Raw genomic sequence first — 13,321 nt, forward strand, 5'->3', positions numbered from 1 at the left:
TCCCTGTGGGCCAGGGAGATGAACAATAAGATTCTCTACCATAAATTAACAAAGAAGTCTCTAAGGGAGCCAGAGCATCTAAAACTCATAGATCCAGGGATGGATTTTGGCCTTGCACTTAATCCATGCTCCAATCTAAAAACAATTAGTTCTTATGACATGGCCCTGCTGGTACTCACCCTCATCAAGGAAGCACAGAAGATATGGGTGCTATAGCAAAGTGTAGTGAAGAAATTAGATGGTGCCCAGCCATCAGATAAGGCAGTCCTCTGCGTGAGGTGTCAACTAAGTCCAAATGAAAGAAGCAAACTGACGTCTGGGACCCAAGGATTGCAATTACATAATTCAAAGTATCAGAGCTTAAATTGTGAAGTGTGCAGAAGGCGATGGATGACAGTGGAAGTGCAAAATACATTTGCAAGATTTACACAGGAAATAAGCCTCCACTGATTTCCTTCAAACCAAAATGGAGGGATGAGAATAAATCGGTTATTAAACAGAGAGGCACTTGATCTCCCCTCTAACATACTTTGGGCTAGATCTGGTGTTCACTATTTTCTGTTTTTCACATTACCATTTATCTCTTATGTCTTTTGTCACTATTGGTAGCCTTCTTGAATCTTTGTTACGCATTTGTCTGTTTTTTCGCTATATGAAGCCCAGGATTGATGGACCTCTAGAGAAAACAGCTACCATAAGGGCTCCTGGGAGTTTGATGTAGGAGGTGGGCGAAGAGGTTGGGGAGCTTCATTAAGAAATTTTACGAAGGAAGAAATGTTTGAAACTGACTGTGGTGGCAAGTGTACAATACTGCTTGATGTGACTGAACTATGGAATGATATGATGTCTGGATCATCATATAACCTCATAAAATGGTTTGAGAGGGGAAAAATAGTTATAGTCTTGGACACCCACAGGGACAGTTCTACGCTGTCTTATCATGTCACTATCAGTCATAATCACCTTGATGCCAATGAGTTTGATACATCAAAAGATTTCACCAAAACAGAAAAAAGAGAACCCATGGACTGGGGGAAAAATTGGCAACAACATATAAGACAGATGAATCTCTAAAATATGTAAACAACATCAACATTTCAACAGCAAAATGGCAAATAGTCCATTTTTTTAAATAGGCAGAGGATGTGATCAAACATTTCACCAAAGATAGTTATTTAAGTTTCCTGTCAACTGGGCTGAGGCAGAATTCTCAGTGGTCTGGAAGTTAAGGCCTAGCAATCTCCAAAGATCTTACATAGCACGAAATCAATTCCATAAGAGAATCTCCTGGGAGCAGCCAACAAGTTGGAAAAAGATTTGGGTGAAGTATAACCCCCTTATTTGGGTCACAGTCTTGAGGCAACCAAAAGGAAGTTTCCTCAGAGGTGTGGTCAAAGTATAAGTAGACTCTGGGGAGAGCTTGTTTGCTTGACACACCAGATGCAGGTGTGTCAACCTCCAGTTCTTTGGACTTTAGTCAATAACCTGCTATGTTGCCGGCTGATCCCGGGAGTCATCAGTGGCTTTTTATCTGACTGGTCGATACTGCATTCATTCACCGCTCCAGTCACAAGCCTGATCTGGTGAATGCAGGCTGTGAATAACTTAACCTTTGACCCATGAACTTAAACCAGTTTGGACTTAAGCACTTCTACAATGGTGTGAGCCATTTTCTTGATATAAATTTCTGTCTTTAATATAAACCAATCACTGAGTTTACTTCTCTAGAGAACCCAGACTAACACACAGTAGATGTTAGAATCTTTACCTTTGTTGCAAATATATACATGAGTGTGGTAGCATAGACAGCGGGCAGAGTTATGAAGATTTCTTAGACATAATCAAACATCTCAATGGAAATGCATTGCTGGCCCTAGGGGATCAGTCCAACAATGTCCAGCAACACCAAGGTCGATCAGCATAACCCAGTATGCAAAGATGATGTCTACCTCCTACTTTGGTGAGTAATGTCTGAGGTCTTAAAATTGCATGAGCAGACAACTAAAGTACAACTTTTGATCTCCCCCCATCTTGAGGAAAAAAGACGATGGAAATCAGAAGACATGAGGAAATAACCTGTCCAGAGGACTCGTAGACCATGCAAACATCAGTCTCTTCAATCCTTAGACCAAAATAAATAGAGAGTACCTGGCTATCACTACCAACTGCTCTGAAAATAGTCACATTAGAAGGTCCTGGGGAAAGTAGACCAAAATGTGGGAGGAAAAAAATGAAATCTGAAGAGACCAGGCTTATTGGTTGGATAGACTGGTGGGCCACCAAAGACTTTGGCTGTTAGTCACCCACCTTTCAAGTCTGGAACTGACCTCACTCCTATATTAGAATGATCAAGCACAAAGTTCAGAAGGCAGGAAAAGTTCAGAAGGCAGGAAAAGAAGAAGGGATAGGAACCGGAGTCAGGGAAGAATGAGGTAAGTACATGGAGGGGATTACAACGGACAAGTTGAAACAAAACATGTATGAATTAGTGAGTGGAAAACTAATGATCTGCCCAGTAAGCCTTCACCTAATTCACAAGGAAAAGGTCATGAATACAGTGCTGTGCTGCTAGCCCAGAGGTGGGAGGAACAAGTCCAGCCAGAGGTCCCTGGGAAGAAGGGTCACCAGGAGACTGACCTCAGAAATATCAACTCTTGAAAACCGTGAAACATAGCACTACTCTGACACACACGAGGTGGCCAGGAGTTGGAACCAACTCAGCAGCTACTGGTGGTTCACATCTGGGCAAAGGTTATCCCAATACAATGCGCCTATGTAGCAAGAACCACAAAAAGGCATCTCAACTCCCCTCAAAGATATAACTTGTGATAATTCAGTGTTTAAGGGGGCTTCAAAAAGTTGGGGGGACATGGAAATAAAAGATACTGGAAAATTCCCATAAACTTTGGCACCCCCTTATATTATTTACTGTAACAGGTCTAAGCTAATAATCTTAATGATAAATGATACCTGAAAAAAAATGACCCATCTTTTGTCTCTATTGTGTGTCTTGAAGACAGCAGCTAACTTGATAGAAATTTCAAAGGCACCTTCCCTCAGAGGCACAATTTTACCACTGGGGCAAATATGCTTCTCTCCTCCTCAACTCTTTATTACTAAAAATGTAAACCGTGCATAACATTTTGGTTTTTTTTAGGTCATTTTATTGGGAACTCTTATTACAATCCACATACATCAAGCAAAATCGTACCTATGTTGCCATCATCATTTTCTAAACATTTGTTTTCTATTTGAGCCCTTGGTATCAATTCCTCTTTCTGTTCCTCCCCATACATAACATTTGGTAGACTAGTACATTGGTCATTTGTCTATCATCAGGAGTCAAGGAAACATTGTGGTAATTATATGCATGTTTCCCCAGTGGAACATGTACCGCCCCCACCTGCAGAGCCAGGTCCCAGGTTCCCGCCACCCCCTCCCACCCATCACCAGGACTCACAGGTTGGCCAGGCCCGCCTTCCGCACAGCTGAGGAGATGGCTTTGATTGCTGTCAGCATGGAGTTGAGCAGCTGGGTCATCTCTCCTGTACCTTTGGCCTGACGACCCTTTTCCATCACAAAGCGAGTTAGGGTGAGCATGTCTGTCTCGAAGGGGCTTCTGTCTGTCATTGTGGCAGTTGTTTTCCCAAATCTATAATCCCTGCGAGGAAATCTTGTTTATCTCTAGGGGCTGTGGCTCCACACTGTGAAAGCAGAGGAGAAACCCAAGCGAGGAGTTTTCAGAAAAAGTGCCCCAGCCCACGTGATTAAAACGACTGGACAGTCTCAAGGACTTCTTTGGCATCCCAGATAGTGGAAGCTGCCAAGGCTGCCCCAGCAAGCTATAAATAGAACTGCTCTGCCCAGAGACAAAACGCAGCTTTCTCTGGAAAGATCTAAGAAGCAACAGAGGTGTACCAGATAGGAGATGAGAAAGCCAATATGCCTAGAAATATCGAGAAAACCCTAGGTCTGGCTTGTGAGTCTTTGAAAGAATGGTGTACAAGGTTCCATCACAGAACTCCATCTTTCTTGGCTCTAGGTGGCAGATGGCTTGCCTGGGCACAGACCATAATGGCAATCCTGGTCTCTCTTGATTAGGGTTCTTTCGAATACGTTTAAAAGGATGCTTTATGGTTTTACACACCAGCATGTACCGCTTTCATAATAAATAGCCAAATCTGGAAGAAGTAGGGGAAATTCTGTTCTTCTCACAGCACCAAGCACCACTGTTTTGTTATCAGTTTCTCAAGATTTTCACTTTTGTAACAAAAATGATAAAAGATAAAATACTAATACGACTAGAAGTCTTCACCACCAGCACTGTCCTTTCTGCCTTCTCCCTAAAAAAACCAAAAACAACAACTTCCATTAGAGCCAGTGGGATCTCAGTATTGCTAACACTCGTTGCTATCTAGTTCATAGGACAGGGTAGACCTGCCCTGGCTGCTTTCCAAGACTGTCACTCTCTATAGGAGCAGAACATCTCATCTTTCTCACACGGGGTGACTGGTGGTGACAAACTGCTAACCTTGCACCACCAGAGCCCCACCAGCATCGTTGCTAGATGCTGGTAAAAATGCCCCAAACCAAATGCACTGCCATCGAGTTGATTCCAACTCATAGCAACCCTGTAGGATAGAGTAGAACTGCTCCCCGGGGCTCCAAGGCTGCAAATTGTTACAGGAGCAGACAGTCCCCTCTCTCCATGACGTCGTTGGTGGGCTTGAACTGTCAACTTTTCACTGAGCGAGTGCTGAGCTTAACCACTCTGTCACCAGGCTGCTTCGCTTGTAAACAGGGAAACAATAAACTGTGTACCTTGTGGGATGGTTTGGAGGATTAAAAGTGATAAGACTATGTGCCGTATCAGTATAGTTTGCTTTTTAGTTTGCTTTCAAATTCTTGGATGTGCTTGTATGCCATTCATTGCACTTTGCAAATATTTTGTTTTTTACAATCGAAAGTTTGTGGCAACCCTTCACTAAGGAATTCTATCAACGTCATTTTCCACCAGAGTGTGTGCTCACTTCCTGTCTCTGTGTCACATTTTGGTCATTCACACAATCTTTCATACTTTTTCAGATTATTATCATACATATAATGGACTGCAGTATAGCATCAACATAGTTTTTATGCACACTAACCAAAAAACTTCTGTGACTTGCTTTATTTTAACATCCTTATTACTTTGCTTCCAAGGTATGTGATGAAGATCACCTTTGGGATGTAACTCAATGTGAAGAAAACAAAAAGCTCCACAACTGGACCAAAAGATATCAAAACAAACAGGCAAAAATCCTGAGTGGCAAAGGGCTTCATTTGACTCCACAATCAATACCCACGGAGGCAGCAGTCAGGAATTAAATGACCTATGACATTGGGCAAATCTGCCGCACAAGCCTTCTTTCAAGTGTGAGAAAAGAACTAAGGTGCACCTGACCCACGTCTTGGCATTTCCACAGTGAAAGCTGGGCAAGGATTACTCGAGAAGATACATTTGAATCATGGTGCTGGCAAAGAATACTGAAGTACATGGACCACCGGAAGGACAAACGAATTTGTCTCGGAGGAAGGACAGCCAGAATGCTCCTTAGACAAAGGGACACTTTGTCTCACATAGTTTGTTCACAATATCAGCAGAGACCAGTCCCTTGGTAAAGTAGAGGGTCAGTGAAAGAGAGAAAAGTTCTCAATGAGATGGATTGACGTAGGGGCCGGGGCAGAGGGCTCAAACGCACCAACAACTGTGCAGACGGCACAGAGCGGGCAGGTTTCAGTCTGCTGTACGTGGGGTCGCTATCTTAGCATTGGTGCTGACTCCATGACCTGTACCCAACAAACCTGACAACATCAGTGTTCTTAGTGGCACAGAAGGTTTGTGCTTGACTACTAACTTAAAGGTTAGCTGTTCTAACCCATCCAGCAGTACCACAGAAGAAAGGCCTGGTGATCTGCTCCAGGCATGATTGAAGCCAAGAACACTTTACAGAGCTGTTGTGCTCTCTCACACATGAGCCAGTATTGACGTGTTGGTAACAGGTTTGTTTGGGTCTTTTAGTTTATGTTTGTTTTATGGCAATTTTGTTGTTGTTGGTATATGTGTTCAGTTTATTTTTATTAATTTTTTAAAATATGAAAGGGCTTCAAAAAGTTCACAATGGTAATTTAAAGATAATCAAATTTCTTCATGAGCTTTTTAAAGCCCCCTGGTGATAAGGCATTTAAACCAAAATGAAATGACAATTTAACATTAAACAATTGGGGCTTGTGTTTTGTGTGTTAATTTTTTTAAGCGAACAATTTCCCAGTGATTCTTAGTATTCTGCTTCACAAAATTATCTGTTCACAACAGATGGAAATAGAGACAAAAGTACGCATTTTAGACCAGACAGGGGGAGGCCGAGGAAGTTCAGAAAGAGAAGAGACCAGATGATGCGGGACCCGGGATGGGACGAGTCCCTGGGGTCATCTGCAAGCAGTCAGCGAGCCCCATGAAGGGTCCACAGGGAGGACTTGCTATCCCCGCCACCATTGAGCTCTGGATATCAACAAGTACAGCACTTGTAGCCCATTTGCAGCTACATTTAGATGCTAAAAGTTCGAGTTACACACACGTCTGAAATCGCAACTGGTGACCTTTCAGCAAATGCCAAAGTTCTTGTAGGGCATAGGCCAGGGCAGACTTTGCAGGGCAGCTGTGGTGAAAGCCCAGCTCCCCTCTGGCATCTATTTCAGCGCCACCAAAATATGGTGACCACACGGCTATTTATGGCCTTTGTGAGAATGCCCACAGCCCCAAGTCTAAGGGGAGGCAAACTGACCTCCACTACCGAGTCAGGGCCTTCCATCCAAAGACTGCAATCTAGAATGTGATTCTCATATATCAATTGAGGAACCGTTCTTTGTTAGCCAAACTCTGCTAAATGCTTTATATAACCCCGTGATGTGAACCCAGCATGTTAGGTAGCCCCCCCACCCCACCCCGTAATCTCAACCTCTCTGTGTTTCTATATGTCGCTGTGAGCTGGAGTCGATTCCATGGGAGTGGGCTTGGGCTTTGTTGTTGTTCAGCGTCTCTTTGCACAGTAAGGCAGACATTTGGAGAGTATGGGTTCAATCTGTGGGATCCCCATCTGTGGTAGCTATATACTCTGTTGTCAATTTGAGAGTGAAGGTGTAGAGTCTAGCCTGCCAATCAGGGAGTAGCTTGATGACCTCATCTGGAGGCTCTAAGCAGCAATTCTCAACCTGTGGGTTGTGACCCCTTTGGGGATCGAACAACCCTCTCACAGGGGTTGCCCGATTCATAACAGTAGCAAAATTACAGTTATGAAGTAGCATCAAAAATAATTTTTTGGTTGGGGGATCACCACAACATGAGGAACTGTATTAAAGGGTCGTGGCATTAGGAAGATTCAGAACCACTGCTCTAAGGGAGATAAATAGCTCACCCGAGGCAGGACACTGACCCACTCCCTGGGAGACATTTCAGCTGACAAGACACATGGAGCTAGGCTAATGCCCTGTGCTGGAGGAGCCATGTGGAGACCCATACCAATGCTGAGATGCTTACAATGCCACTACCAATGCTGAGATGCTTACAATGCCACTGGATCCACAAGACTTTCCACCTACTGGCCTGAGCTCTTTCTGCATTTGGCATCATTGCAAGGGTGTGTGAGTCTGAAGAAGAATTTATGGACTAGTATCGACATACGGGATAATATCGTACTTAAGGACTTGATCTGGACAGGGCTGAAATGTTTCCCCAGTATTCAACTGCTCTTGTATATAAAGCTCTCTTAAATACATGAGTGTCTCTATGAATTTATTTCTCTAGTCTACCTAGACTAACATATGATCTTTTTTTTGACCCACATTATTTTATTTAATTCTTACAATAAATCTAATAACTTTGAGGTACATATATTGGAATGATAAGAAAATATAATTTTGAAGCTTTTGTGTGTTGATTCCCATCTTAGAGAGCAGTTCACTCTGCTTATATGAGGAAAATCCGGGCGACATTGTTGTCATGTGAGCCTGGCTCCTGGCTGCAACGAATTGGAGTAGACACTTGACACAAGATGAACTTGATATGCCCTTTCTGAGGAACTTGGTTTGAGACAAGGAGACAGACACTCATGAATTGGATGATAATGCTGGCGAGAAGAGGGGAATGGGCCTAAGGCGGGATAAACTGTCCTTTGTAATATGTGCTGCATTTCAAAGGATTTCGCGGAATCTTTCCTGCAAATCCCCTTTCTGATTAAACTAGGATGAGCACATTTCTGATTCTGAGAGTGAAAGTGGCCTGGACCACAAGGAGTCACTGCAATGAACATTTTGCATCTCAGGAAGCTGAGACTCAGAGAGCTTAAATACCCTCTCTAAGCCCAGCCTTGGTCAGGATAGCCCAGGGGATATTGTATTAGTGAAAACCAAAAACCAAAGGCATGGAGGTCATGTCAATTATGACTTATGTAACGCTGTAGGACAGTACAATTGCCCCACAGGGTTTCCACTGGGATCAGCCTGCCACACCATTCTTCTCTGCCATGGCTGACGGGTTTGAACCACCACCCTTTTGGTGAGTACTCAATTGTTTCATCAGGAGAGCTCCCTTTGTAGTCCTGAGTAAGTCCCCAAACTACCAGGATGCCAGGCGTACTTGTGACTATAAATTCAGAAGTAAACCTTTATTGTGCAAAGCTTCTGGGATATGTAGCAATGAGTAAGCCCCAAATCCCGGGAGCTTTCTCCCTGTCACACGCTGAGGCCCTGCTATGTGGTGACACTGCCATTTGAAGCAAGAGGCTTCAAGGCCTCTCTGGTTGGAGGAATTCATCAAACCCATCGGAGGGTTGTTCACTCCTTTCTGAAACACAGCCGCGCTGCCTTGGGAAGCCACTCGACCACATGCTATATGCACTTCACTTGTATCTTTCCTTTTTAAAAAATCATTTTATTGGGGGCTCATACAGCTCATCACAATCCATACATACATCAATTATGTAAAACACATTTGTACATTAATTGCCCTCATCATTCTCACAACATTTGCCCTCCACTTAAGCCCCTGGCATCAGCTCCTCATTTTCCCCCTCCCTCCCTGCTCCCCCATCCCTCATGAACCCTTGATAATTCATAAATTATTATTTTGTCATATCTTACACTGTCCAACGTCTCCCTTCACCCACCTTTCTGTTATCCAGCCCCCAGAGAGGAGGTTATATGTAAATCCCTGTAATCAGTTCCCCTTTCCACCGCACCCTTCCTCCACCCTCCCAGTATTGCCACTCTCACCATTGGTCCTGAAGGGATCAGCTGTCCTGGATTCCCTGTGTTTCCAGTTTGTATCTGTACCAGTGTACATCCTCTGGTCTAGCCAGATTTGTAAGGTAGAATTAGGATCATGATATGAGTGGGGTGGAGGGGGAGGAAGCATTTATAAATCAGAGGAAAGTTGTATGTTACATCGCTGCTACACTGCACCCTCCCCACCACCCTTCTGTAAGGGGATGTCCAGTTGCCTACAGATGGGCTTTGGGTCTCCACTCTGCACTCCCCCTCATTCACAATGATAGGATTTTTTGTTCTTTGATGCCTGATACCTGATCCCTTTGGCAACTCTTGATCACACAGGCTGGTGTGCTTCTTCCATGTGGGCTTTGTTGCTTCTCAGCTAGATGGATGCTTGTTTACCTCCAAGTCTTTAAGACCCTAGACACTATATCTTTGGATAGCCGGGTTCCATCAGCTTTCTTCACCACATTTGCTGATGCACCTGCTTTGTCTTCAGCGATCGTGTTGGGAAGTTGAGCATCATGGAATGCCAGTTTTATAGAACAAAGTATTCTTGCATTGAGGGAGTACTTGAGTGGAGGTCCAAGGTCCAGCTGCTACCTTAATACTAAACCTATAAATATATGCACATAAATCTATTTCCCCATCCTCATATATAAATATGTTTACATATGTACATGCCTTCATTTAGACCTCTATAAATGCCCTTTGCCTTCTACTTTTTTCTTCTACTTCCGTTTTCTTTCCTCTTGTCCCACTATCATGCTCAGCCTTCACTTGGGTTTCAGGAATTCCTCTCGGTTACATCATTTGTATCTTTCTGATGCCATAAAACTACAGCCACCATCTTTTTTAAAAATAAAACTCACTGGCATAGAGTAGATTTAGACTCATCATGACCCTACAGGGTAAAGCTCTTCCTGTGAATTTGAGCAACCGTACCTCTGGACAAGAGTAGAAAGCCCTGTCTTTCTCCCGAGGAGCTGATGGTGGTTTCGAACTGCTGGCCTTGTGTTAGCAACCTGTTGCATAACCATTACGCCACCAGGACTTCTCCCCTCTTCAGAATCGTAAGCTTTTAGCAGGGCGTGGTGGCGCGCGCCTGTAGTCCCAGCTACTGGGAAGCTGAGGCTGAGGATCGCTTGAGTGCGGGAGTTCTGGGATGTAGTGCGCTACCCCCATCTGGTGTCCGCACTAAGATCGGCATCAATACGGTGACCTCCTGGGAGCACGCAACCACAGGTCGCCTAAGGAGGGGTGAACTGGCCCAGGTCCGAATCATAAACTTTTTAATTTTGGAAGTGATAGTTGAGCTGATGAGGCTCAGCCACTACTTCTTACAAACTAGCCAACAAGAATCGGGAGCCCCAAAGGTTGCCTGGCATTGAAGGAAGGCTTCTTAGGCTTAAGTTTCCATACTGATCTTGTCAATTTACATGTAGAATTTTAAAGTGGCAGACAATTGTATTTTTGGACTGTCTACTTCAAAAGAAAAGCTGATTAAAAACCCTCAGGAGTTGGAACCAACATGATGTCAGTGATTATCACATCTTGTTGAATCTATTTTTGAAAGGAACCCTGTGGGTTAAGTGCTGTGGGTTAAGTGTCAAACTGCCAACTACAAAGTCAGTGGTTCAATCCCACCAGCAGAAATCAGAGCTGCGGGACCGGGTAATTGGTATAAGAAGAGCCATAACAAACAAACAAAACCATGTTGTTGAGAATGAGGGGGATCTGAGCAGAGACCCAAAGCTCATCCCCTCACAGAGGGGTCACAGGGAAGGGATGAGTCAACCAGGCCGCAGTAAAGCACCGATGAAACACACAATATTCCTCTAGTTCCTTGAGGCTTACACACACACACACACACACACACACACACATACACACAAACACACACACACACATGTCCCCAGTGCTGCATCTCACTTCAGATTAGACCGGCACATGTACACAGGTATAGATAAGAGATAAGAGTTCACGACACACAGACTCCAGGAACAGCAATGGGAATAATGATACCAGAAAGGGAAAGGGGGAAGAGGAGGTGTGGGAAGGCGGGGGGACCGGTCACAATGATGGACACATAGCCACACACACTTCTCCAGGGGGAAGAACAACAGAAACCGTGGAGGAAGGGAGACAGAAGTGTGATATATGAAAATAATAACAATTTATAATCTATCAAGAGGTCACAAGGGTGGAGGGGTAAGGGAGGGAGGGAGGGAAATAAAGAGGAGCTAATACCAAGGGCTCAAGGAAGTAAATGTCTAGAAAAGAATGATGGCAACATATGTACACATATGCCTGATACAATTGATGCATGGATTGTAATAAGAGTTGTAAAAGCCCCCAATAAAATGACCTTTAAATAAAAATGTGAAAAGAAAGAAATCAGAGCTAGGTGGGAAAATAAGCAGGGTTGGGGATTCTTTACAGATCTTGCCAGAGGGTTTACCCAGGAGCTCAAGAGAAAACACCTGCCAGCAGAAGAGGTCCCTGGTGCTGTCCCCTGCACTCAGGTACCAACCCCGAAAAGGAACCCTGGTGCTATCGTGGTGAAAGCATTTGGCTGCTCGCTGAGAGACCACGAGTTCAAACCCTCCAGCCACTCTGCAGGAAAATAGACGTGGAAGTTTGTTTCCATAAAGGTGACCGCCTTAGGACGAACCCACAGGGTGGTGATCTGCGCCTCCAGCAGCGGCATGGAAGAAAGATTTGGTGGCCGGCTTCCATAAGGACTGTAGCCAAGCAAACTCTATGCAATTCAATTCTACTCGGTAACATGTGGGGTTAGCATGGACCAGCATCGTGTGTGTGTGTGTGTGTGTGTGTGTGCGCGCGCGCGCGCGCGCGCTGAAGCGGTGACTATCTGAGTGGTGGAGGAAGCATTTTCATTTGCAAAGTGAACATTATGTGGTGATGATCAATCCTGCAGAGAATTACCAGGTCCTGCTGCCAGCTCCAGGTTGTTGTTTGCAGGGGCCTCGCCCATCTGGATGGTAAGATGTCAAAGATAAGCCAGCCACACACACACACACACAATAATAAATTAAAATAAATAACAAATGAACATCAACTACCTATTACACTTTCAAACTGTTCATCTGGTTTAGGGTTCAAAAAAGACCCCAATCTCAAATACAATTTCAGAAGAACACGCATGACATCGTAATAGAAACAAAGACGACACAGACACATCATCCAGGGGAGGAAAACCATTAGAAAGCTCATTAACTGAGGCATGGAATGAAGGTCACTGTCACAAATCCATGATTGGCGTCAGATCAGTACATGACAGGTGCAGGTGGAACTACAGAAGCAGGACTGGGGCCATGGCTGGGACAAGGTACCTGCTTAGAGAAAAGGGCTTACATGATGGGTCCAAGGCCCCCTGCCCAAGGCTGTCAAGATAAGACTGACAGAGCATGACTCATGATCATGTGACTCCATGACCTGTCCCCAGTATGGTGACCTCCACACCCAGCGAAGCCCCTAAGAGAAAGACTGTCTTTCCCTGTGCTGCCTGGAGACCAGTGGAAGTAATCTACTTTCCAAGGCCCTTGCCTGAGGGCAAGATGGTCTACATCCTTGGTCAGTGATCAGAAAGAATTCAATGGTGGCATAATTTGGGGACCATGCAAATTGTTTGGGGGGGGGGCTGTCAGTACTATCTACAACCTTTTAAAAACAGGAGTGGCTCAGAGGTTAAGCTCTAATACACCTCTTAGGCTAATATTCTTTTAATTAAAAATATTATCCTGTTTAAAAAAGGTATCCTGTCATAAGATCAGCCATTGCTGTATTATTTAAATGCTTTTGAACTTCCTTGGATATACAGGAAATTAATCACCACTCAAAGACAAGTCAAGCCTGCATTGCAAATTATGAAGAAAATGATATTGTGTAATATCAAAAAGGCAAATAATTGTGGTGAAATTCAACTTAACTAAACTTCCTGAGAAACGTCAAAGGATGTGACTAAGCAAACATGCTAGAGACACTGCCATAG

At 44.1% G+C, this 13,321-nt stretch overlaps 1 protein-coding gene across 1 annotated transcript in view; it reads right to left on the reverse strand.

The window, feature by feature from the left end:
• Nucleotides 1-3,699, reverse strand: part of FBP2 (fructose-bisphosphatase 2) — a 90,936-nt gene extending 87,237 nt beyond the window's left edge. The window contains exon 1 of the mRNA XM_075550705.1: nt 3,461-3,699. Within this exon, the coding sequence (XP_075406820.1) occupies nt 3,461-3,630 (170 nt within the window). The 5' untranslated portion in view covers nt 3,631-3,699. The remainder of the gene's footprint in view (nt 1-3,460) is intronic.
• Between the last annotated feature and the right edge of the window lie 9,622 nt (nt 3,700-13,321).

This window comes from Tenrec ecaudatus, chromosome 5 (genome assembly GCF_050624435.1).
Source record: "Tenrec ecaudatus isolate mTenEca1 chromosome 5, mTenEca1.hap1, whole genome shotgun sequence".
In the NCBI taxonomy this organism is placed as follows: domain Eukaryota; kingdom Metazoa; phylum Chordata; class Mammalia; order Afrosoricida; family Tenrecidae; genus Tenrec; species Tenrec ecaudatus.